Genomic DNA, 27,506 nt, shown 5'->3' on the forward strand with positions numbered 1-27,506 from the left:
ATTATTAAATATTGTCATAAATTCTCGAATTAAAAAAATTATTGAATTGATTTAGAGTTAAGTAATAAATTTATTTCTGCGGTCACTTATTACCTATTTGTTAAAAACATATTACACCTATAACACCCTCTTTCTTGCACACATTGTATATGAATCAGGATAATTTTTGCGTCAAGGATACTCAATCTCAAACTAAGTGTATAGTCATGAGCTTTACGATATAATTTTGTACAATATCTCGAGAGTAAAATCCGTGTAAAAATCGTTTTAAAATCTAATTTAAACCGCCCCTGAAATATGTCATTTAATCTCACACAGTTTATAAAAATGTATGAAGAAATTAACATCAGATTAAAAAACGCCCTAAGACTTTTCTTCTTAGAATTTCGCAAGGAATTTATAGTTTCTGGGTTAAGTCCAGAAATTTAAAGCACCATTTAGATAACTGTTTTTACTTACGTCAATAATAATAATTGTAACATAATTATGAAAAATAAATGTTCTGTATTAATTATTTTGTTATAAATGTTTCAAATTAGAGCAAGTGATTATTGCTTCTTTTCCAATCGCTTAAATCTGCCACTGAAGGATCGATCTACGCTTTAATTATGAGAGATATAAAAACGCACACATACAAAAATTTTAAATCCATAATTAAATATATTACAGTAATTTATTTATGTCAATATAGATATAATCTTCTTTTTTTTTTCTTTATTTTAAATTGAGACAATTTTTCGATTTTTTAATTTTTTTTGTATAAGTTTGTTTTTATTTTAACAACAGCTTAAGGTAGTAGCATTGACAAGGTTCATAGTTAACTACTATTTAAAAAAAAAAAAAAAAAAAAAAACATTATTTAAAAGATCATAGTTTCATCAGTTAAAAGAAAAAAAAAAGTTATTTCTACCATTTCGTTTAAGAGATACAATCAATTAAAAATTATACTAAATTCCATGAGCTCTTATGAGTATCTCTGGCACTCAAAAATTGACAAAGTTACTTAATCACAAAAAAAAAATACTTTTAAATAGATAAAACGATATCTCAAATGTAAACTGAAACAAAAATTCTACGATTTACTAGTTTTGATTTAATTAATTTTTATTATAATTTAGTTTCTGTATCTAATCGGAAACATTAAGATACGTCGTGCGCCCCAATTTGATTAAAATAATCAAAATAATATATATATTTCATTGAATTTGACACATAAATTTTAGTCAACTCAGTTTTTATTGTTTTATAGCGTAATATTAATTTATTATTTCTTGTATCATTAGTTAACAACTCAAAAATGTTTACCGATTTGACTTGACAGTGTTATGAACCTCACCAATGCTATACTATTTTAAAATATCAATTAATAATATCAAATTAATTATTATAATTTTGTTGTTTACGCTTGTGGTGGTTCAACTAAATGACACACCTGTAAGTCATGTTGAATAGTGGCAGTTGAAATATCATTGGCAGTGATTTTTGTTGATTCATCCCATGCATAATCAAAATTATATACATGTTGATCGTTATTTAATTGATTTACTAAATGTGGTTTGCCTTTCTTTACTTTACGTTGTGATTCAATTGCTGTTGCTGAATCAGTACCTGTCACATCCATAAATAATTCTTCTGCACTTTTTACGTTTGGTACGCCTTTACGGGTGAAAAACTAAAAAAAAAAATATCAATCATATAACACTGATCAGAGAGGAACAATATTCTATAAGTCATCACAATTATGCGCATACGCTGATGACGATGATATCTTCGCTCGCACCGAAAACAAGTTAGGTAAAGTCTTTAGACGGATAAGAGAAAACGTTGCAGACTTGGGACAGGTTTTAAATGAAGACAAGACTGTATTCATGAAGATCTCAGCCTCACAAGACTGGAGACAATGGAAAATATAGTCATAGGTCGTAGATGATGCACTTTACAAGGCGGTAGCGCAATTCAAATATTTTAGAGAACATATGAACAACGAAGGGAGAATGAGTGCTGCCATAGAGAAAAGTTGCTGAGTGGAAACAGGGAATACTTTGCAAATCTAATGCTCCTGAAGAACAAACTAATTTCACGCAAGGCCAAACTGACTATTTACTACGAAAAATGTTAGTTTTTTTTAATGAGAATCAACTTTCTAATTTAACGAGTTATTCTACCTCTTACAGTTTACGATCTAAATTGTCTATTAAAGAAACCCGAAGAACTAAGTTCAATCTGATGTCACAACATGATGTCCGCCCACTAAACTCTGCAATTTTTTGTTTGGTTAACTACAAAACAAGCTATTAGCCATTATAGATTAAAATGGTCCACCCTGTATATTAGTCATGCTTTTCTTCCATTGTCTGTCGGAGAGCTGATAATTTGTTTTTACCTAAATTTTAACATTTGACGGGAAGCTTTTTGCAAAAGAGTGGATTTGTTAACTCCCCTAAACCTACGAAGAAAATAAGATACACTTACCGTACTAATGTTTCCACAATCCCTCAATAAAAATTCATAAGCACTTGGATGTGATTGTTCCACAGCCTGACTCACATCAATATACCAACATTTATTATCATACCATAAAATATTATATTCTGAAAAATCCGCATGAATTAATTGAGCATCACGATACATTCGTGTGATTGCATCAATACACTGTTCATACGCATCACACAATTGTTCAAATTTAAGTATGGCATCTTTTAATTTTGGTGCTGAACGATTTTCTTCACCAATAAATGACATAACGAGTATATGTTTCTTTAAATTTAATACATCCGGACATGGTAAACCAATTCGTTTGATACGTATCAGATTATGCATCTCTTTTTCCGCCCATAAATGTATTGTTTTACGTGGATTCTGTTTAGAGAAACGATCTTTAAAACGGAAATCATCTTTTATGTATTTATCACGTGTTTTGAATTCATTTAGTGTTGTTTTAAATATTTTTATAGCACACTCTTTAGGGAGTTCACCGTCAGGATATTCCGGATCACAATCACCGTGTAAGACAACAGCTTCTTTTCCTGTACTTATAACACCATTTACCTATAAAACAAAGTTAAATTAGTGCCCTAAAATTTAAACTATGAGACGATCGTCCTCTGGGAAAAGGATGGCCAAAAAATACAGTTTCAAGAGAGGATCTAAATCGGGATTGAACATGTACATCAACTCTGGTTGTACGAGCGGATAAACTCTGGTTAAACGATGACGAATCACCTTGTAAAAGTTTAAAATACATACTTGTTGTAATAGTTGTTTATTAATTAATTTGTAGAGAATCAACCGAGTTTTTTCATCAACACCCATTTCAGCGGTAGCTTGATCCTCTTTTTTATCATTAACACGATGTCTACGTGCTTGTTCTTTACGTGAATATGCTTTTAAACTGTTAAATACTTTATTTGTTAACCTCATATCGAATCCAGCACCATCGCCAGTTTGAAATTCTGGTGGAAATGCCATTACCCTACCAGCATTACGTCTACCTAACGGAAGATAAAAATAATTTTTCGATTAGTTTTCGGGATATTGAATATTAATAATTACTCATTAGTATCAGATAATTGATTTTTCATTCTTCAACAAATTGTGCAATAAAAAGAAAGTTAGCCGACTGGAATTCGAGATATTATGTCGATACATCAATGATTCCGCCCCAAATTGCAAAACTCTTTGAATTTTTCCGTTTTTACAGATTATAGTTTTTAATTTAAAACAGATCTGCAACTCCCTGAAACCTTTTTACTATTTTCGTTCTCTGAAGGTGCCTTTCTCCAGGTGGCTCTACACGTTATATTCGTGTAGGGCCATCTATTAGTTTTGATAATAATTTATCCATTTCAATGGTTGTTGGGGAAACAATATTTTATATATTTTTAAATAAATAAACAATACGTCTTTCAAAATTCGTTTGCATGTCATTAAAATTCGTTAAATTTCTTTGTGTGTATTCTCAATTGATTGTCTTTATTAATGTTTTGTGGATTATTTGAATAGTGGCATTATTTAAATATTTTGGCCGTTTTCATTGTGCCCCTGTTCATTAACTAATTAGTGTAATTTAGCCGTTTTAGATGTGTTTATATTATTTTCCGATTTTTTTATGGTATGTACTGAGTTTATTTTAGTGCTTAGGTCTTGTTAATCATGTTGATTACATTTAGGTAGTGTTTAATTGTGATTATAATTGACTATTAACGAAATAAAATGGTTTAACATTGCATTTAACTTACATCAACTAATAATTAATTGTTATTAATAATGTTGATATTAAAATAAATGCTATTTTATTCCAAATATTGCAATAAATTATTATTTTATTAATATGTGTTATTTTATTTAAAAAACTTCAATTTATTCAATTTAATTAGAAGACAAATTCCCGCCATTTAAAAAAAAAATAGTTCACTGTAAGTGCCTTTCTCCGAGGGGCTTTTTGGACAACATTTCATGTACAGTAGAGTTGCCTATCTATTTATGTAATAAATTATAATCTGTGTTATACAACGATTTATTAGAACACGATTTAAAGATAATTTACTAATTTATTAATCAAGAAATTCCCGAAAATACCAGTGACAGTTATTAAAGAACTTTCTTTTTAGAATTTTATTATCCATGCCACATATAAAAATGTACTGACTAACTGAATACTATCAGAACAAAAAATGTAAATTGCTTACCTGACATTAAAGTATCATGTTTTGTAATCATATTTCCTTCTGGCTGAATTTTATAACCACAACGTGGAATTGCATTAAACTCTTTCTCAACCGTTTCAAAACGATCCCAATCCTTTTTCTCCTCTGGATTTTCTGGGGCATCATCTTCATCACTATCATCATCAAAGTAATCGGAATTCGGTGTACGACGATAATTCGAAAACGATATTGATACTTTCGATGTACCATTAAATTTATCTTCAGTTTTTTTTAATATATTGTCATATTCACGATCATATTGATATTGTAACATTTTTGCGATAACTGCATCAGAATCACAGTAATTTTCATCTATTGTCTTCATTGTATCGTCACTGATTTGATCTGAATTCGACATAATTTGTTGTTCAGCTAAAAATTTTGCTAATTTTTGTTCTTCTTTACTTTGTAAATCTCTAGCTATTTCTTCGGACATAATTTCTTCTATACTTGCTACATCTGCAATTGGTTGTATTTTGTTCCAAGGTGATGAAGGTTTTGACATTTTTGTGATTGTGTCGATTTATAAAAAAGAAAGTATACAAAAATTGATAACACTAAAACTACACAACAAAGTTATTAGATAAGTAAATAATTATTACTAATTGTTTCACAAGGGAATTTAGTTGAATTTGAAGTTAATAATATTTGCACAACATTTGACAACGTAGGTAATGTTGTGCAATAACCAGCAATAACAAAGCAATTAGGGTGCGTTCACAGATTATAGTTTCTCTCATAATATTAGCGGTCTATTTTATAATGCAAGTCTGTATCCTGCTCCTATAGGGCTTTTAATTTACAAAATGATTCTTTTTTTGTTTCGGGCTGTTTTCAATCAAGTAAAGGCATATCTTATATCTTCTATCCTTGTCAAAAAGCGCTGCTCGAAAAAGATAAAATATATTTAACTTTCTTAGGTTGAATAGTTTTTTGACAATTGTCCGAAACAAATCGATGAAAAGGTCTATTTTTCAGTGCGACCATCAGCAATAATTACATGTAGTAGCCAAAATAATTAAAATATTTGAAAAAATTTTCTTGTTTTTTTCAAAAACTACGTAGTCTCAAACACTTTCACAATCGATTTCCGATTGATTGAGTACACGGAAACCTATTTCCCGGTCAATTTTAAATAACGTTCGCTTTTAAAGCTTATAAATCATTAATTACTAATTAGTCACAAACTCACAAACGATTACATACGTTTCACAGACCTTCACAAACGATTGGCATCAATGAAACACTAAAAATTTACATATTCATTTTCTGACTATTGTATACAATGTTAATTAAAAACATAATGGGACTCTCCAAAGATTTATTTTATGAATTACTTTCAGCTAGATGGAACCCTAATTTGATCAAGGCCAGCGTCAAGCGTCATCATGAGATTACATAATGTTCGATTTTCATCGATAACCAATCATAGAAGTTGATAAAAAAAAATTAATATTATTTAATAATATTAGCCCGTGATTTAACTAGACAATCCATTTTTTTTCTTCAATGTACATATTTCTTATACTGTCTATTACAACAATATGATTAGATAATTAATTTATTGTAGAGAAGGGATATCAGCAGTTTTTATGTCTGCGAATTGTAAGAAAATTTGATTTTATCGTTATATCTCCGGACGCACCGTTATTGTAGTACGATAAATGATAGGTTAGTTTAGTCCTATTATGATGTATATATTGCATAAGCTATAATACCGTGAAGTTTCATCAAAATTCGTCCAGTAGATTTTGCCTGAAAGTTTAACAAATATTCATCCATCCAACCATACATCCTCACAAACTTTCACGATTATTTATAAAATACTGTATTAATGTCTAGTAATTAAAGAATGGTACACTTTTGGAACGAAGTTCCTTAACATATCTTACCATGTTGAACAAACTGGTAGAAATCGTCACGTAAGTATGTGAAATATGCTGTGTGTGTGCCATACCATGGAAATCAATTTTTGTTCACCTACTTGATACTACCAAATTCATTACTATTCTGTTAGTTGTTAAACGAACAACAATTTATAAACATTAATTATTTAATAAATTATTATAACTAATTAGTTTATATCTTTATATGTATAATACAGGATTTAGAAAAGTAAGTTAATAAAATTATATATAAGTATTTATTTAACGTTTACATTTGTTTTTGTACAGGTTTCGTAAAGAATTTCGTTCCTAACGGAGGTCCCACGACCGCACTCTTTTTTTTGGCATTGCTTGATTCCAAGGCATCTTATTAGAGCTTTATTTAACACTCTGTCATTCTAATAAACGTACAGTTGAAAAAACGTGTGTTAAAATCGATTGAGCTCGTGTTACCTCAGTCTTAATATGACCCCGTTTATGTTTACTTAAATTACTTTTATCTGAAAATGATTTACTACAAATGTCACATGAAAAAGGCTTTTCACCACTGTGAATCAACTTGTGTTTACTTAAATTACTTTTCTTATTAAATGCCCTGTTACAAATATCACATGAAAATTTCTTTTCAAGTAATGGTTTTTCTCCACTATGAGTCCGTTTATGTTGAACTAAATCATGTTGCCTACTAAATTTTTTATTACAAACATCACATACAAATGGTTTTTCTCCGCTATGAGTCAGTTTATGTTTAAATAAACTACTCCCATGTGTAAATGACTTGCTACAAATATCGCATAAAAATGGTTTCTCACCAGTATGAGTCCGTTTATGTTCTTTTAAATGACTATCACACGTAAATGTTTTATTACAGATATCACATAAAAATGGTCTTTCTCCCGTATGTGATCGTTTATGTTTAACTAAAGTAGTCCCATGCGTAAATGATTTGCTACAAATATCACATAAATATGGTTTTTCACCAGTATGAAGACGTTTATGTTCTTTTAAATGATTTCGACTCGTTAAAACTTTATTACAAATATCACATATAAATAATTTTTCTCCCGTACAAATACGTTTTTGTTTAATTGAACCTTTTTTAGTAAATTTTGGAGGTAAAAGTGGTTGTTCTTCAATTTGTATTTGAACATTCGGTTCTAATATTTCATCTTTAATGGATAACATTTCTATATTTAATTTTTTTTCATTTTCTTCAGGTTCCCAACTAATATCACTTTTATTATCTGGCATCTCTTCCATGCTATCACTGTTTCTTTCTTCCAATATTCCATTTTTAATCTGTGCATCTTGTATAGTAACTTTATCTTCATTTTTAATAGTGACTTCTTCTGTATTTAATTGTTTAATAACTGGCAATGAAGGTTCCCCTCTTCCTTTGTGTTCACCAGATTTATTACGTGATAATGTTTTCCCTCCCGTGTGATGCAATTTATGTTTATATAAATTACTTTGACACGAAAATGTTTTATTACATATATCACATAAAAATGGTTTTTCTCCCGTGTGAAATCGTTTATGTTTAACTAAACTACTCCGATCGTGAAATGGTTTGCTACAAATATCACATAAATATGATTTTTCACCACTATGAAGACGTTTATGTTGGATTAAATTACTTCGACTCGTAAAAGCTTTACTACAAATATCACATAAATATGGTTTTTTCCCCGAATGTATTCGTTTATGTTCAAGTAAACTGTAATGCCGTTTAAATGCTTTTTCACATACATCACATGAAAATGGTTTTTCACCAGTGTGTGACATTTTATGTTGAATTAAACTACTTTTTCGATTAAATGTTGCATTACACATACTACATAAAAGTGGTTTCTCACCCGTATGAGTTCGTTTATGTTCGATTAAATGAGTTCTATTCACAAATTTTTTATCACACATATCACATAAAAATGGTTTTTCACCCGTGTGTGATTTTTTATGTTTAACTAAAATCCAATTTCTGTGAAATGATTTATTACAAATGTCACATGAAAATGGTTTATCGTCTGAATGTATCATTTTATGTTGAACTAAACTTTTATGTCTATGAAATATTTTATTACACTTATCACATGGAAATACATTTTCTTCGGTATGAGTACATTTATGTTCAACTAAATTACTTTTATTACTAAATGTTTTGTTACAAATATTACACAAAAATGGCCGTTGATCTTCAGTGTCAACACTTGGTAATTCATTTTTAATAATGCAATCTGTATTCAATTGACTTTCAGGTTGTATTCCTTCATTTTCGTTGTTAATTGTATCATTTTCATGTTTAAAATCACTACTGTTTTCTAGCATTTCTTCCAATTTTACACTTTTGCTGTGTTCTTGAATTTCATTTTTGATTCGCCCATCTTGCATTGTATCATCTTCGAATATTTCATTTTTAATTTCGACTTCTTCAAATGAATTATTTGCCATTTTTTAATACTAGTAACTTGTTATATATTTAAAAAAATATGGTTTTACTTTTCTTCTGCTACACATTTAGACCACTAATATGGTACTATAATGTCAATGATGCACGACACGAAAAATCTTATTGGGATCTGACAAAAGGAGGCATGACACCTGGTTGTCAAAGTAGAAACTAATTTCAAGTTACAGCATTGAAAAGTATCGAATCACTCGAAACACAAATTCTTCGATACTTAAATAATAGTGAGTTAACTTTAAATCTTATACGTTTCGAAAATATATCAGTTCATCCAACCTCTGAGCTACAATAACAACTGTAAACAGATTTAACAAAATATTATGGGATAATAATTTTATACCAATTATTTTAATGGATAAATATTTATTTTATTTACAAAATTTAAATTCATTTAAAAAAAAAGAAAATTTAAATAGCTTCCCCGAAGGAAATAATATTTGAAGAAAGAATAAGTCTTAAAAACTTTTAAAAAGTCTTAAGAACTCTGAATAACTCTGTATTTCTAAACGTTTTTGGACTATCCTGTAATACACAGTTATTCAGTCTAAATTAGACAGCCCAAAAATGGTTCAACAGCTCAAAAACGTCGTTTTATCCGTGTTTTCAGGAAAAACTGAAAAATATGACTCTTGCTGCCATCTTTTAAAATTGGGAGCAACTAACTGATTTCACTTACAAGAAAATGGTTTTCTCCAGTATGAATTCTTTTATGTCTCACTAAACTACTCTGTTGAGTAAATTTTTTACCACAAATATCACATGTAAATGGTTTTTCTCCCGTATGAATTCGTTGATGTGTTATTAAATTTTGACGTTTCATAAATCGCTTATCACATATTTCACAAGATAATGGCTTTTCACCAAAATGAATTGCTTTAATATGTACATTCAAATTTGATTGCTGAGTAAATTTTTTATCACAAACCTCGCAAGAAAATGGTTTTTCTCCAGTATGAAGACGTTTATTTACTTTATTGCATAAATTACGAGAAAAAGGTCGTTTTCCAGAATGTAATCGTTTATGAATTGATAAATTTACTCGACGTTTAAATCTCTTATCACAAAACTCACATGAATATGGTTTGTTTTGTTGAGATTTTAAAGCATTTTTAGCTTCTAATTTTAATTTATGGTCCAATTTAACGGTTTCATTTTGATCTGAAATTAATTCATGTTGCACTATATTATTTTCTTCTAATATTACCTCCTCAATCAATATTTGATCCAAATTGATTTCTTCTTTAATTTGTACATTTTCTACTGCATTAATTTCATTTTCCGTCAAGTTTTCTTCAAATTTACTACTTTTATGTTCCAATTTATCGATTTCATCTTGATCTGAAATGAGTTCATGTTGCACTATATTATTTCCTTCTAATATTTCCTCCTTAATCAATATTTGATCCAAATTGATTTCTTCTTTAATTTGTACATTTTCTACTGCATTAATTTCGTTTTCCGTCAAGTTTTCTTCAAATTTACAGCTTTTATGTTGCAATTTATCGATTTCATCTTGATATGAAATGAGTTTATGTTGCGCTAAATTATCTTGGATGTGAATTTTTTTATGTCTCACTAAACTACTCTGTTGAGTAAATTTTTTGTGGCAAATTTCACATGAAAATGGTTTTTCTCCCGTATGAGTTCGTTGATGTGTTATTACATCTTGACGTCTAATAAATCTCTTATCACAAATTTCACAAGGATATGATCTTTCCACCCCGTGAATCCGTTTATGAACAGTTAAACTATCATAATGAAAATATCGTTTACCACACATATCACATGAATAATTTCTTTCTCCCCTGTGAATTGCTTTATGTGCATCTAAAGTTACTTTCCGAGTAAATTTATTTTTACAAATTTCACAAGAAAAAGGTTTTTCTCCTAGGTGAAATCCTTTAAATTGATTTAAATTACTTTTAAAAGTATGAAGACGTTTGTGCCTACTTAAAGTACCTAGCTGAGAAAACTTATTACCACAAATTTCACATGAATATGGTTTTTCTCCGGTATGAGTTCGTTGGTGTGTTATTAAATTTTGACGCTTCATAAATCGCTTATCACATATTTCACAAGATAATGGCTTTTCGCCAAAATGAATTGCTTTGATATGTACATTCAAATTTGATTGCTGAGTAAATTTTTTATCACAAACCTCGCAAGAAAATGGTTTTTCTCCAGTATGAAGACGTTTATTAACTTTATTGCATAAATTACGTGAAAAAGGTCGTTTTCCTGAATGTAATCGTTTATGAATTGATAAATTTACTCGATGTTTAAATCTCTTATCACAAAAATCACATGAATACGGTTTGTTTTGTTGAGATTTTAAAGCATTTTCAGTTTCCAATTTTAATTTATGGTCCAATTTATCGGTTTCATCTTGATCTGAAATTAATTCATGTTGCACTATATTATTTTCGGCTAATATTTCCTCCTTAATCAATATTTGATCCAAATTTATTTCTTCATTAATTTGTTCATTCTCGACTGCAATAACTTCATTTTTCATCAAATTTTCTTCAAGTTTTTCATGATCGAAGTCAAGTACAGATGATTCATCAACGTCAATTATTTCTTCTTTAATCAAATCGATTTTTTCTTCAAATACTTCATGGGCAAGATTCTCTCGAATGTGAATTCTTTTATGTCTCACTAAACTACTCTGATGAGAAAACTTATTACCACAAATTTCACATGAAAATGGTTTTTCTCTAGTATGAGTTCGTTGATGTGTTATTAAATTTTGACGTGTTATAAATCGTTTATCACATATTTCACAAGAAAATGGCTTTTCGTCAAAATGAATTGCTTTGATATGTAAATTCAAACTTGATTGCTGAATAAATTTTTTATCACAAACATCACATGAAAATCTTTTTTCTCCTAGGTGAAGTCTTTTATGTTTATTTAAATTACTTTTGAAAGGAAATTTTTTATCACTAAGTTTTTCATTTTCTATGTTAAATTCTTCCAATTTATCGGTTACCAACTGTTCATTTTCATTAATGTGTTCCATGACAACATTTTCTTCTTTAATTATAACATCTTCCAGGTCGATTTCTTCTTTAATTAAAACAAGTGGCATTGAATGATTTTCTTCCATTTTAACATTTACGTTCAATATTTGTTTTTTTAAATCATTTTCAAGTTGATTATTTTCATTAATAAATAAAGGATCAATTTCATTTTCATCTTTAAATGAATTTTTTGCCATTTTGATAATTTTATATTAACTTAACTTTTTTTCTTTTGTAAATAAAGGGCACATTAGGCTGTAATTTGTAAAATAAAAATAGAGTCCTAGGATAAATTTTTCCGGATAATAGATCAACAAAACTATTCAAGTGAGGAATTGTCATTATCATATGTTTAATCTTAGATCATATATTTTACTAGATAGGCCCAACATCTACCAAGTATGTAGATTTTTGCTTCACAGAGAAGATTAACAAAGACAAAAATTCAATTGGGATCTGACATATGAGCGGGGCTAAAAAAACATGGCTGAAATAAAGTGACAAATTTTAAAAGTAACATAGCAATACATACTCTTTGTGCAATTTTTCAAGAAAAGAATGATTAATATTAATGAAATTGGTTGCTGGGGTCAAACAAAGCCGAGTAATCGTAATTTTACTGAAGGTGAAATACTATTGAAAGCAGGTCGTGTGATTAAATGTGGAAAAAATCAAGTCGAAAGTGAAGCGGATGTGCTCAGTTTAACTTCATACTGTTTATAAACAACTAATTTAAGAGAAAAGCTTCATCAAATCGATATAGATAAATAAATATCTCTTCAAGTATTCTTGATGTCAAAACACAGTAATCTTTTTAGATTTAAACATATTAGTTCAATAATACATTATAAACATTGTACTTGATAAGACATATTTTTTTTTTAATGAAGTGAGCACACTTTTTGACTTGGTAAGATATTTTTTAATTGCAGTGTTTTCTGTCATAATTTTAAGACATCAATTTTCTCAAAATTACCAAAATAATTTTTAACTTTCATGTAATATTTGCCTGCTTGAGGCAAATTATGAAAACTCAGATCTGTATTCGTATTGGAACGATTTGGCAATTTTTCACACAGCACTTTACTTTTCTCGTGCTTTTAAATTGAGGTAAATACTTTCCAGACTCCACAATTTAATTTTTACTATCAATTATTTATTATTGTTGTAAACATAACTTGCAAAAAGTAATCAACTCCAAACTTTTCAATGCTCAACACTAAAAGCTGTAACTTGAAATTAGTTTCTACTTTGACAACCAGGTGTCATGCTTCCTTTTGTCAGATCCCAATAGATGATCTAAGGTTTATACCATGCAGATAGATTGTTAGATGTATAGAGTAAGAGCCAGCGCCTACCAGACACACATTAAAGTATAAAAGCTGAAATTTTTTTTGCGTATTCTCACTGGTGTAGGGACCAATCTTTGGGGGCTACAAACCTTGACTAACGGTTACTTCGGTAGGTAGCAGGTAATCAGGGGCGCAGTACACGAGCTCGCTCACGTTAAAGTATAAAAGCTGAAATTCACACAGAGTGTTCAAATGACCATTTTAAGTCAATATTGAAAAAGACATATCAATCCATCCAACTAACATTAGAAAACATATCGGTCAAATATTCAATAAGTAAATCGTCATAGTTGTATAAGCCATAAACGGTTAGTGATACAAAAAAAATTAGTTTACAAAAAAGTAGGTAATTTAATTATCTACAATAAAAGTTATTACCATTTTTGGTCTAAAGCGCACGGTTATGGAGATATAGCCTAAAACGGTTTTCCTTAAAATGGAGGCACTTCCCCCGCTTATTTTTGTAAGGAATTTGTGCTTTTACATTCAGTACGTGATACTGAACATATTTAAATAATAAAATAACTCTTGCAGTGAAATAAGTTCATAATCATGGAAGAAAATGTATTTTTGCATTTGACCTTCTACTACGTCTGGGGGAGTGTTAGCACCTTCGGATTGATCTGTCTTTTTCAATATTGACTTAAAATGGTCATTTGAACACTCTGTGTGAATTTCAGCTTTTATACTTTAACGTGAGAGAGCTCGGGTACTGCGCCCCTGATTACCTGCTACCTACCGAAGGAACCGTTAGTCAAGGTTTGTAGCCCCCAAAGATTGGTCCCTACACCAGTGAGAATACGCAAAAAAAAATTCAGCTTTTATACTTTAATGTGTGTCTGGCAGGCGCTGGCTCTTAGTCCATATGTTAATTTTAAATTCAAGTTTAAGTTTATTTTTTGCCCTCTTCAAACTGTCACTAAAGTAGTTTCCCGGTAGCTTCTTGGAGTTGCAATTATTTAATTCATCCTAATATATTTATCAATGGATCAGTGGAATAGTCGACTAACGATTAATGGAATCCGAAAGAAAATCCAAACGAAATTGGCTATTAACAATTCATATGAAAATAATATAAATACAGATTTGACCAATGAAAAGCAAACCGAAAAAGAATTAAATACAGAAAATTCTATTAAAAATGAAATATTTAATGAAAATGATACAAAGGAATTTGAACAAATTTATCTTAAAGAACAAGATGTTACAACGGTACATGAACGACTTAAAGAAGAAACACTTGAGAGGCAATTAAATACTGAATTTATTATTAAAGATGAAATATTCGAAGAAAATGTATTAAATCAACAAGCAACTCCAAATAAAAACAAACGTTTTCTATGTGGCAAATGTGACAAAGCATTTACTACGAAAAATCAGTTAAGACGACATAGACGAACTCATACCGGAAAAAAACCGTATTCATGTGAGGAATGTGATAAAACATTTACCCAGCAAAGTGATTTAAATAGACATAATCGAACGCATAGTGAAGAAAAACCTTTTTCTTGTGAAATTTGTAGCAGAGCTTTTACTCAAGAGACCAGTTTAACGAAACATAAAAGAACTCATGAGGAAGAAAAACGTTTTTCATGTGAAATTTGTAATAAAACATTTACTGAAAATAGTAGTTTAATTTCACATAAACGAATTCATTCCGGAGAAAAACATTTTTCATGTGAGGTTTGTAATAAATCATTTATTATGAAACAGTTTTTAATTCAACATAATTTGTGACAAAAATTTTAAGTTCCTGTTAATTAATGGTGGGTATGGTTTGCCTACCCCCCCCCCCATTTGTTCATTTTATTGAGTAGGTTCAATTATTGATTTTTTTTTTCCTAGAACGAATGCGATAATTGCGAACTTTTAAGAAAAAGAATTGCTGAATTGGAAGAAGAGCTGCAAAACAAAAATAAAATAATAGCAGGTAATTCGTACATTTTATGTGCATCTTGCAAAAAGAACACGTTCCAAGTTTGCGTTATGAAAGTAAGGGGTAATAAGCAAGTAGTGCCATCTAGTTATATTAATTGGTCGCCCTTTCTTAGAGTAAAAAATTTAAAACCCTGTATTATATATCAAGGTATACTAAGTTTAGTCCCAAGTTTGTAACGCTTAAAAATATTGATGCTACGAACAAAATTTTGGTATAGGTGTCCATAAAATCACCTAATTAGCCCATTTCCCATTGCCTGTCTGCCCGTCTATTAACACGATAACTCAAAAACGAAAAGAGATATCAAGCTGATAAATTTAAACTCTTCTAATTTATAAAAAAAAATAATAGAAGCACTGATATTCAACACATTCTACACATGGTACTTAAACAATTAACTCTAGTGAATTGTTTGCATTTCTTGTTTTTTATTTATATTCAAATTTGTTTATAATAATTTATATTTATGTGTTTTCAGATTTTGTATTGAAAAATAGTGAATCAACAAATAAAGTTTATGTGGGCCAAAACAAAGTTGGTTTTGTAGACGCCGCGACAGGAAAGGTGAAGTTATTTAATATTATATATAGGGAAATTTTAACAGAAGAAATGAAATGACAATACTTTTCTTCTTGCAGATTTATTTGGCCGAAAATATATTGATTGAAAAAGGGGTGTTTGTCTCTTGGTTAAATGTGGTAAAGCCAACTATTTTCGTTAAAAAAGTAGCCAAATATTTATTCGGCAAAGAAGTGCTTAGACGCAGCACCATAACAGGGAAAATAAGTAATAGATCGATAAAAAACAACGACGAACGGCCGATGCAATTAGATCCGATAAAGATCGCGGTTGTCAGAGGTATTTTTCATAATTTTTAGTAATTATGAATTTTTTAGTTTATAGTTGTTAATTTTTTTTTTTAAAGATGTCTACGAATATTATTTAAAAAAGAGATTTAATAAAACTGATTATGAAATTACCAAAGAATTGGCGCAAATTCCCAGATATATTAGAATGTTGATTGCGGATTTAAAAAAGCCAAGTACGTATTGCTTATACAACATTTTATCAGTGTATTTATGAAGAGTGTTGCGGTAAAATCTAAAAGTGGATTAGTAAATAAGGGCACATCCATCGAGGCAAAATTTTTGATTCAATTAATAAGTATTTGTACCTGTATTTGTCAGGCACAAATCTGACCCAACTTAAAAAATAATCAATTTTTCCTTTTGGTAGGTTTCAAATTTCAATTTTTAAACCAGAAACGTATATCTAGATGTTTTGGACCATTTTAATTTAGACCTTCTCTTGTGAATTTTTTTCGTGAAATTCACCATCTTCGAGTTGTTAAAAATTTAATGTTCTAAAAAATTCCAAAAAAAGACGCCTTTTAAGCGGGGATATATCAAGAAATTTGGTAAACAATTTACGATAAAACTTGGAACAGTAGGGGTGCGGTATTCTTTTCAACCTGTGCCAGAATAATATGATCTGATATGTTATTTAATAAAAAATAAAATGTCAATTTTTGTTTTCCGCAGATCAACCAAAAAATCGACAAAAAATTGCAAAGTTGGAGGCAATCGAGAATTATGACGAAAAGTTATAAACTTATATGTTTATTATTGTTTAAATATTTATATTTAAATATATAATTTTATATTTTTATAAATTGTTTATATTGTAGTATCCTGAAATATCCTATATTATCCAAATTATTTCTTACAGAGAGCATGATCAGTCGATCAAAGGGTCATAATGCTGAATAAGCAATAATAATTATATAAATTGTCAATCAAAACCAAATTACAATCAGATTAGTATTTTTATTCGAATTGTGATATATATTATCCAATAAATAAATAATTAATTAAATATTATTTTAATTACAATTAAGTGTCTAATTGCAAAAAGGAAGGAAGTTCCATATAAGGTTAAAATCAATATAAAGTTGATTTAAGTTAATGAACTGAATTCTGCTTGCTTATAACTATTTACTTGTGATTGGATATAACCGTTCGTTTTGGGATCCACGTATAAGGATCGACTTGGTGGTAGCAAGCCCTGCCCTTGGCAATAACAAGTAAAATTAATAGAAAAGGACCAACCGTTTCCTGGAACATCTCCTAGGATACGACAATATTAAAATTTAAATGTATACGCTTAAATAGAAATATGTTTTGCTCGGACCAATCTACACACACACACAATTCGCTACCCTTTTAAATTTTCCCGCAATTGAAAGTGCGAACAGCCGCAGCCAATCAAAAGCAGGCATATTGCTTGAGGTAATCTAAAACCATGGATATAGAAATATTAAAATCTGTAAACACACAAAATATTATCGTTCTCTTTGAATTTCCCGCAAATGAGAGCCACAGCCAATCAAAAGTAGGCACATTGCTTCCCCCCTGAGTGATGATACTCCCCCCTCGTCTAAAGTAGAACTTTGTACTACATCCCTACTATAATTACTAGATCCGTGGTATTCACGATCTATCTACATGTATATCTATGAATATTTTTCGCTTAAAATCAAAATCGAGACTATTCCTAAATTTGTTTATTGATAATTCATTTAACAATATTTTAATACCATCGTTTGTAAACTAATAAATCTAACCGGTGTAAATAATTTTACAAAATATAAAAAATTATTAATTTTCATCACGAACAGTGATACAAATTTTGAAAAATGATAGAAACATTACGAAAAAGTAACTTAATATAAAAAATAAACTGTATAAAATGAAAATAACAGGTTATATTCTTAGGTTCCAGTGTTCACGAGGAGAAAAATGATGAATCTCTACAAGGTGATTTGGGACAAGAACCGTCAGCCCCCATAACCAGACGAGGATTTCTTACTTCCTTCAAGACAGGAAAAACTATGAACATTCCTGACAGTGATGTAGTATGTTTCGAACATATTGAACAAATGTTTCATAGTCGATAATAAATAAACGTTTGTATTTTGTAGCTTGGACGATGTCGATTTGTATCCGAATTTGAAAAATTAAATCGAATTGGTGAAGGTACATATGGAATTGTTTATCGTGCTAAAGATACAACGAATGATAAAATTGTTGCCTTAAAAAAAGTGCGTATGGAACATGAAAAAGATGGTATTCCTGTAAGTAGTTTACGAGAGATTCAAGTTTTATTGAATTGTCGCCATGAAAATATTGTTCAATTAAAAGAAGTTGTTGTTGGACGAAGTTTAGAAAGGTGAATATTAATTACATAAAATAATAGGGAATATTCATGAATTTTTTTTATATTTTTAATTCATTGCTTACACCGTTATAACAAAGAATATAAATACTGCTTAAAAATGCTGTATTTAAGTGTAATAAATAGTAAAAAACTATTTAAAATACATTATAATTTTGAGATATTTAAACGCAGTTTTTTGGCGCTCTCTGTTCATGACGTATAAGTACGTGATCTGTCAATTGGTAACAGTCCAATGTATAATTTACACTTTAAAAAAATGAATTTACACTCGTTATTATTAAGTTTTCTAATAAAAAGCCGTAGAATAGTATAATTTAATGAAATACCATATAAAATGTAAGTAATTAATATCATACAGTATGTCAACAAATTTGACAAGCCCGTACTATGATGTCACGTCCGTATAAAAATTTGAATTTTCGTTTTAGAAATTTTTAAATGCCTTCACTGAATTTGTACTTTTATTAATTAATTTTAAGTAATTAAAAAGATATTAATTACTAAAATAATGGTTTAGTTGAAATGTCCAGTCATTAAAGTTACTGAAGAAAAGTATTTGAACCAAATTTAAATTTCATGAATATTCCCTATTGGAAAATTTCTTACATGCTAATATTTGGAATTTTTAGTATATTTTTGGCTATGGAATATTGTGAACAAGATTTAGCATCACTTTTGGATAATATGCAAGCACCATTTTCAGAATCACAAGTCAAGTGTATTATGTTACAAGTATTACGTGGTCTTCGATATCTTCATCACAATTTCATCGTTCACAGAGATTTAAAAGTATCGAATCTATTAATGACTGATAAAGGCTGTGTAAAAATTGGTATATACGATTATTTTTCTTAATTTAGTATTCCGCAATTTTAACGTCGTTACTTTGAATTATTATTTATTTCATTTGTATTGTTTTAGCTGATTTTGGTTTAGCTCGATGGTTTGGCATCCCATTAAAATCAATGACACCCAGAGTTGTAACACTTTGGTATAGAGCACCAGAGCTTTTATTACAGGCACCCACACAAACAACAAGTGTTGATATGTGGGCTGCTGGTTGTATTCTTGGAGAGCTATTAGGTCACAAACCATTGTTACCCGGACGTTCTGAAATTCAACAATTAGAACTAATCGTTGATCTTTTAGGTAATATTTAATACAATTCCTATTCGCATAATAAATAACTGTCTCTCACGCTAATTGTTTTGTTTCACAAGGTACTCCATCAGACGCTATTTGGCCAGAATTTACAACATTACCTGCTCTACAAAATTTCACATTAAAACAACAGCCTTATAATAATTTAAAACAACGTTTTCCATGGTTATCAGCAGCTGGTTTACGTTTATTAAATTTCCTATTCATGTACGATCCTAAAAAACGTGCTACCGCTGAAGAATGTTTACAAAGTAGTTACTTTAAAGAAGCACCATTACCTTGTGATCCTAAATTAATGCCATCATTTCCACAACATCGTAATTTAAAGAATGCTGCACCTGGTAATAAAGGTGCACCGGGTAATATTAGCTCAGAGCCGGCAACAAATACTGGCGCAAATGATCAAACTAATAATTTACCAGCTATTTCTGATTTGGTATGTATTACTCTAAATGTTAGACCATTTTTTCGTAGCGTATGGAGGCCAATGGTTTTTTATAAGTTGGAAACTGATATTTCATTCCTTATTGAACTTAGCAAAGGATGAAGTACGTTTTGTATCTGAGAATGGTGACAAATTCATTTGAAATTTGACTGCTGAACATAGAAATTTGTAAGACAAACTTTAGTGCAGCCTTGGGCCTCCATCGTCCACGAAAAACCTGACTTTTGAAGCATATTTCAACAAATTACCTTTCAAAATATTAATCAAGTTATTTTTATTTTATTTTTTTTTTTATAGTTGGGATCTTTGGTGAAGAAGCGTCGAGTGGATTAGATTTATAATTTTCTTTTTTTTTTTTTTTATTGTAAGATTTAGTTTTAATATATGATCTAATGACTTGTATATATTACATTCGAATAAAAGTGATTTGTCGTACACAAATATATTCTTTAAAATATGTACCTGAACCAAACAAAAAATTTTATTTGATACATTTGAATATATAGACCGTGGGACAGAAAGAGTACTTTGTAAAATGATTAATACATACTTGAAACTTCATGGGTGACTTCCTTTTTTCGTGTCTACCAAACTTCTCTACGACTTTTTTCGAAAGCGCTGCGTTCTCAAATGAGCACGACGGTGATCTGGTTAGCTGAGCGGCCGACACATGCCTAATTTTGATAAAAATTTCCTATTATTATCTAATAATTTTTTTAAAACCTTTATGTAAGCGTAGAATAAGAAACTCTGCATCTAACAAACATCATTGTATTATTGCTTAGAAAACCTCGTATTTATATCCGAAAAAGCTACTCGAAAATTGTGAATTTATTTGATATACGAGGTTTTTATTGTAAGTATAAAAAATTTGTGGTATCACTGGGGGGAGATTACGATATTCGTTGAGCGTATATATTTTAATATATAAAAGTTTTTTTAAAAGTGGCACTCCACCTCGAAGTAGATTTTACAATTATTTACGGATTGGTTATACCAGTCGAAAGTGCAATTTAAAAAAAAGACAAACTGTATTTGAACCCCAAAATTTTTTTATACAGAATAGAAACAAAGTTTTATATTCAACTTTCTTAACATTTATGTAATGATCATTGCCTATATTCTAAAGAAAATTAAATTTTTTGTATATCATTAAAATGTAATTAGAAAATGCAATTTCTATTATATTCTTAAGAGGAGTTGACAAAAGAAAATTTTGTTAGGAAATATTAATTTTTCGATATAATGATTTTTTAAATAAAACATCAAGGTTAAACTTAGTATTTTCCATATGTGTAGCTCAATATTTATATTACAATGTTGCCAATTTCCTTGTTTCATTTTGAATGCTTAATTATTATTAATTAAATTGACAGGAAATAATTTATTTAAACATTTTTATTAAAGTTAAAATTTAAAAACGGGCCAAAAAAGAAACATTTACTTTCACAATTGCCTTTTTTAGTCATTTTTTTATAAAAGTAAATAAAAAAGAATATAACATAACCTTATAGAGCAATATGATTTTATTCTTATCTCCTGATAAAGAAATTTGTATGTGGTGTGGTCTGTGGAATGTAGAGGTGTTTGGTCTATGCTGATTTTCTATGATTACTCATTAATTTTTACTTTCTCTTTACAAATTATTTTTTTTTTTAATAAATGAAAGCATTTGAAGGCCAACAACTGATGTTTTAGATAATTTTTACCAGATTTTTAAATAAATTTTTAGTGAATATTTAGTTTTATTTAAATTAGGCTACGTGGAAAATTTAACAATGACAACAAGGAAATTTCAAACTGTTTACGCTTTTGCCAGAGAAATGCATCCGAAAACTGTTAAAACTGATATCCAGTATGGAACTGCTGGATTTCGTACAAGGTATATTTAAAAAAATATAACTCACAATTATTTATTTTCAATATTATTAAATTAAAATTTTCATAATGTTTCGGAAAAATTTTGTTTCACGGATTATTATAAGACCTAATTTTTAAATTTGAATTGTTTTAGAGCGCTAAATTTGAATTATGTGTTATTTCGAATGGGATTGCTTGCTGCTTTACGAGCTCGAGTTAAACAAGGTAATTAATACTAATAAATTTTCGAGATATCTGCAAACAAAATAACAAATGACAGAAATGCATATCTAGATACTAATAAATTTCTATGCTCCTCTTAAAACTTGTAGTCTAACCGTAAAAATGCTGGGTAGAGGATGAAAATTTCAAAAATATAGTATTTAAAGTAGTTTTTAGTACTTACAAACAAAAATTTGTCCCTATAGCGTTGATAGCACCACTTTCCAATTACTGAATATGATTTGCATGCAGATCAGGTTTTAGGTTTTCACAGATTTTCCTAGACGAGTAATTGAAGCCACGGGTCTAAAAAAGAGCAATTCATTCTATAAAGTCGAGCATATATTACCACGGGTTGAATATAGTTTTCACCATCCCACATTCCCTTGTGTGGTTGGAGTCGTAAACTGTATTCCGTAATATCTTCTCTGATAGTTTTATTATCTACAAAACAGAGCTAATTTTTACGATCGCAGATCCCATGACAAAGACGATAACTGTTTCCTGAGAGACATATTCCAATGATAAATTCTTGTAGAACTCAATCGGGTTTTGACAAATGGTAAGAGTAAAGTTTTTTGGACTGTCTTTCAAAGGTATTTTCTTTACAACGTTTTACTACCTGTAGCACAGTTCAAAATAAATCGATTTAGTTAATCTTAAGTTTATTTTAAAGTTGCTCCATTTGGGAGGCCATACGATTTCAAAGTCCCTACAATTTTGAATGCCGATACTTTCACTATCAGAAAAAAATCTTTATCAAAGTTATGACTAATATCAATCTTAATTATCCCAAAAACTATCTAAAAATATTATATTTGATTAGTTCAAAATTTTTTATTTAATGCATTAACATATTTTATAGCAACAATTGGATTAATGATAACCGCATCGCATAATCCTGAACACGATAATGGGGTGAAGCTAGTTGATCCAGAGGGTGAAATGTTGGAACAAAGTTGGGAAGTGTTAGCCACTGAATTGGCAAATGTTTCGTAAGCAAAATTGTTAATATTAAAATCTCAAAAGCTTATTTTAATATTAAAATACACTTTTTTTTCTCACAGAGACGATGCATTAGAAACAGTTATTGAGAAAATTGTGGAAACTTACGATATTGACATGAATTTACATGCTAGTGTATATATTGGAAAAGACACAAGGTAATAATTTTAACAGTTCTTCAACAGTGGTGGATCCAGATTTCAAATTTATATGTAGTTTATCAAATCAATATTTTTGTCCCTGCACTCCCTCTTCCTATCTTCGCCAATGTTAGCCAAACACAAAATAAGGTACGCCATAATTGACCATTTTCACCAGGCCAGTGCACAGGAATCATTCAAGGGGGGGGGGGGGTTATTGAACGAGGCTAAACCGCTTAGCCGATTTACAGATATTGTCGATCTAAGCCATTTGGAAAAGCATTTTCATTGCATATATCAAGTACTTCGAGTGATTTTTTGACGTCCAATCCGGTGGTACGTTTTCGCCAAAATTTAACTTTCTCGACCCAAATGTTACGGAATGTCTACTAATGAATAAGAACTTAAAATTATTTTATCCAAATCCATTACGATTCCGATTTTTAATAAATTTGAGGAGGCTTGAAAATATCGGAAACGGCTTAGAAAATTCAGAAAAATTATTCAAAATTTTAAGAAACAATAATTTTTTAGGCCAAGTAGTGTTAGTTTATCAAAGGCAGCCATCGATGGAATAATCGCATTAAAAGGAAAACCATTAGATTTTGGAATTGTGACGACACCAATGTTACATTATTTTGTAGCATGCAGAAATAGCAATGGTGCATACGGTGAACCTACCGAAGAAGGATATTACAATAAATTAGTGAATGCTTTTAAAAAATTACGTGGAACTCAATATGATAATGATAAATATGTGGCTAGACTGATGTTTGATGGTGCAAATGGTGTTGGTGCTAGAAAAATTAAACAGTTTCAAGAACGTCTAGGTGATGCTTTAAAAATTGATGCTTATAATGATGCAATTATTGGCAGCGGAAAATTAAATCATATGGTAAGTTTCCTGAATTCAGTTTTCAACAATCTTGAATACCTTAAGGACATTTTGTTTTCCGCTTATTTATGATCGTTTTCATCTTATTTTCTTGCAAGCACCTAATTAGCACGTAATTATCACGCTTAGTTTATATCTGACTAAGCATTCGACGAATATGTGGCTCTTGCTTATTATATACCAGATTTCTTACCATTTATCATTTTTCTTTAATTTTCAGTGTGGTGCAGATTTTGTGAAAGTATCACAACAACATCCAGAAGGCGTACCCGTTGAATTAAATGCTCGATGCGTGTCTGTAGATGGTGATGCTGATCGCATTATATATTTTTACACAGATGAAAATCAAAAATTCCATTTGTTAGATGGTGATCGTATGGCAACATTAATTGCCGCATACTTCAAAGAATTACTTACACTCAGCAAATTAAATTTGGATTTAGGAATTGTACAAACTGCATACGCAAATGGTGGATCAACGAATTATATTTCTAAGACTTTGGTATGAAATGAAAAATCATAATTATTTGAACAGAAAATAGAGTATCTGAAATATGAGGATTCTGGTTTAAGTTTTTCCGTTTTAAATGTAATTGTTAATTTTGTTTTTGAAAATATGTGATTTAATTTCGTTTTAATGCTTAAAAATTTATTTAACCACCATATTTAAGCTTAGTCTTTGTTTAATTATTAGTCATAAGCTTTGCATAGTTTAGTAGTCTTATCATCCACGGGGAGCTTCAAACTGTTTTTCTTTTTTTCTTAATATGCCTATTTTTGAAGTCGTTCATTTAAAAAAAATCAAGCCTTTTATCAAAAATTATTATCCATCCTTAAACAATCAGAAAGCTTCAATTGAATACAATTAAAAATAAAAGTTTTTATTCGATTTCAGAATGTTCCAGTACATTGCGTACCCACAGGTGTAAAACATTTACACCACAAGGCTCAAGAATTTGATATTGGCGTATATTTTGAAGCAAATGGACATGGTACTGTAATATTTAGTGATCGAGCAAATTGTTCGATTAATTCAACTGCTAAAGATGATAGTCTTAATGAACAAGAACATAATGCTGCAACTACATTAAAAAATTTAATGGATGTAATTAATGAAACTGTTGGTGATGCTATTTCGGATATGCTTCTGGTTGAAACCATATTACATGCGAAAGGTTGGGATTTAAAAACTTGGGAATCAACGTACAGGGATTTACCAAATCGACAATTGAAAGTCGTTGTGAAGGTGAGCTTTTCAAATAGTTACTTGATTTTAATTGAGCAAAAGTTGAGAGTTTCAATGTTTTCATTTCAACTTCCTACATTCCGATTTTTACCAGCGTGTATTTTTTCTCGAAAACTACTATTTTTCGAATCGGAAACTTTAAAACTTTTGGAGGTTCTCTAGCTTTAACAATAAGTTAACTTTATTGGAGGTTCTCTAGCTTGGGGACACCTTGCATATTAACTATTAAATACTGTTGATATTTATTATTTTCAATAAAATTTTCAGGATCGTACTGTTATAACCACAACCGATGCAGAAAGAATATGCGTAACACCAGAAAGTCTTCAAGGTGAAATAAATAAATTAGTTAGTGAATATCCAAATGGCAGAGCGTTTGTACGACCATCGGGTACAGAAAATGTTGTACGTGTATATGCTGAAGCTGATACTCAAAAAGATTGTGATATTCTTGCTGCAAAAGTAGCACTTAAAGTTTATCAATTAGCTGGTGGTGTAGGAGATGAACCAAAAATTCCATCGGCTTAGTTAAATAATACAAATTTCTTACACACAAAAAAACACGCATCAAATTAAAATTTTAACTACAGAGTTTAATAGGGTTAATTGTTTGTTCCACAAAAAAAATTCGATTATTACAAATCATTTATCTACCCCTTGGCTGTGAAACCGCTTCAATTTACGTTGTTTCTTCAAGTTCAATGATTATGTAACGTTTAAAATGGAGACTGATAAAAATTTGTTTACATCACAGTCACTTTTTAATGTCTTAAGTTAAGTGTAAGATAAAACTGGCAGTTATTTTACTTGAGTGTTGGTATGCCAATAAATGGCTATATTTGTAAAATGTTAAATGGTTTTATTGAATGTTGATAAAAATTGGCTTAATTTTAAGCAAATGTCTAACTATACCCTAACGTAAGCCTTCTACATGTAAATGTCGTCGTTGATAGTGTGATTTAAGCACACTAAATCACACTATCAACGACGAAAATATAAGCCAATAAATGGCTATATTTGTAAAGTGTCGAAACATATGGCATGGACGGCGAACCGCAATGTCATGCGACACAAGACTTTGGGCACGCTACCGATCACATAGTTCACTATGAAGTATTAAAATTATGTTGTTTTTAAAACAAATCACAAATCTGTTAGTCCAAAAAGCGAGCCAAAGCAAGCAGAACAAGTCTTGTGTGCTAAAAGTGGTTTAATATCTCTTGATAATGTAATGGCGGTAGTCATAATGATAGCCAACTTCAAAAATTTATTTTAAACTTTTAGAATTATGAGATAGTTGTTATCACTTTTAAGAATAAGACGAATTTAACGACACGTTATTTATAAAAATTTAATCAGTAATTTCGCCTCCAGGGTAAAAAATTCTTCAGTAGTTGGCGACGTTATTTTCCTATAAAACTTACACTCCTGTTTAGAATATGAATCGATGTTTATTTTTTTAAGACGGAAAGGTCAAGCAATGGAAACTAAATTATTTACGATATTTCGTATAGCTAATTTTATATCAGCGTTATTTGTTTGAGCTTATTTAGCAGATAAAAAGCGCACACCGTCTAAATGGCCCTCTTTAAGCGTTTAGAACACCGTATATCGATAATCTACTTGTTTCCTTCTTATGAACCATAAATTATCAACTTTTTGTATGCTAAGCATCTGAAGAGGTGATTTAGGCTCCATTGACTCATCTTATAATACTTCTTTTATCGTTAATCGTTATTGATTTCGCGTTATATCTGCTAATTTTGTACCCCGCAATTAAATCGAATTACAAATCACTGCCAGTCGAATATCATCTATGTTTATAAAATAATCGTATTAAATTTTAACTAATTGTTACGTAATCAATTTATAATAAAATGTATTAATTTTTTTTATCTTTTTTTGTAAAAACTTTGCTTTTAAAA

General features: G+C 29.7%; 6 protein-coding genes across 6 annotated transcripts; 3 read left to right on the plus strand and 3 right to left on the minus strand.

Moving 5' to 3' along the window:
- Positions 1-1,081: 1,081 nt before the first annotated feature.
- LOC123299805 (serine/threonine-protein kinase RIO3) lies at positions 1,082-5,390 on the minus strand. Its single transcript, XM_044882169.1, has 4 exons — positions 4,689-5,390; positions 3,247-3,491; positions 2,473-3,048; positions 1,082-1,672 (listed from the first exon to the last, which is right to left on the minus strand). The coding sequence occupies exons 1-4, from the start codon at positions 5,209-5,211 to the stop codon at positions 1,400-1,402; spliced, it is 1,617 nt and encodes a 538-aa protein (XP_044738104.1). The 5' UTR covers positions 5,212-5,390; the 3' UTR covers positions 1,082-1,399.
- Positions 5,391-6,937: 1,547 nt separating this feature from the next.
- Positions 6,938-9,124, minus strand: LOC123300464 (zinc finger protein 271-like). Its single transcript, XM_044883042.1, has one exon. The coding sequence runs from the start codon at positions 9,038-9,040 to the stop codon at positions 6,986-6,988; it is 2,055 nt and encodes a 684-aa protein (XP_044738977.1). The 5' UTR covers positions 9,041-9,124; the 3' UTR covers positions 6,938-6,985.
- A 215-nt stretch (positions 9,125-9,339) lies between these two features.
- LOC123300609 (zinc finger protein 600-like) lies at positions 9,340-12,165 on the minus strand. Its single transcript, XM_044883205.1, has 6 exons — positions 12,049-12,165; positions 11,277-11,898; positions 10,720-10,892; positions 10,359-10,641; positions 10,027-10,214; positions 9,340-9,351 (listed from the first exon to the last, which is right to left on the minus strand). Exons 1-6 carry the CDS (start codon positions 12,163-12,165, stop codon positions 9,340-9,342), a joined length of 1,395 nt encoding a protein of 464 aa, XP_044739140.1.
- A 2,144-nt stretch (positions 12,166-14,309) lies between these two features.
- Positions 14,310-16,979, plus strand: LOC123300610 (zinc finger protein 845-like). Its single transcript, XM_044883206.1, has 6 exons — positions 14,310-15,114; positions 15,277-15,361; positions 15,849-15,934; positions 16,009-16,228; positions 16,296-16,412; positions 16,912-16,979. Exons 1-6 carry the CDS (start codon positions 14,416-14,418, stop codon positions 16,977-16,979), a joined length of 1,275 nt encoding a protein of 424 aa, XP_044739141.1. The 5' UTR covers positions 14,310-14,415.
- A 985-nt stretch (positions 16,980-17,964) lies between these two features.
- Positions 17,965-20,648, plus strand: LOC123299568 (cyclin-dependent kinase 10). Its single transcript, XM_044881807.1, has 7 exons — positions 17,965-18,087; positions 18,145-18,284; positions 18,351-18,598; positions 19,237-19,439; positions 19,529-19,756; positions 19,828-20,204; positions 20,511-20,648. Exons 1-7 carry the CDS (start codon positions 18,066-18,068, stop codon positions 20,544-20,546), a joined length of 1,254 nt encoding a protein of 417 aa, XP_044737742.1. The 5' UTR covers positions 17,965-18,065; the 3' UTR covers positions 20,547-20,648.
- A 1,122-nt stretch (positions 20,649-21,770) lies between these two features.
- Positions 21,771-26,132, plus strand: LOC123299567 (phosphoacetylglucosamine mutase). Its single transcript, XM_044881806.1, has 8 exons — positions 21,771-22,095; positions 22,228-22,298; positions 23,161-23,290; positions 23,363-23,458; positions 23,975-24,335; positions 24,556-24,837; positions 25,231-25,581; positions 25,849-26,132. Exons 1-8 carry the CDS (start codon positions 21,992-21,994, stop codon positions 26,107-26,109), a joined length of 1,656 nt encoding a protein of 551 aa, XP_044737741.1. The 5' UTR covers positions 21,771-21,991; the 3' UTR covers positions 26,110-26,132.
- Positions 26,133-27,506: the final 1,374 nt, after the last annotated feature.

The sequence above is a fragment of the Chrysoperla carnea genome, chromosome 5, assembly GCF_905475395.1.
Source record: "Chrysoperla carnea chromosome 5, inChrCarn1.1, whole genome shotgun sequence".
In the NCBI taxonomy this organism is placed as follows: domain Eukaryota; kingdom Metazoa; phylum Arthropoda; class Insecta; order Neuroptera; family Chrysopidae; genus Chrysoperla; species Chrysoperla carnea.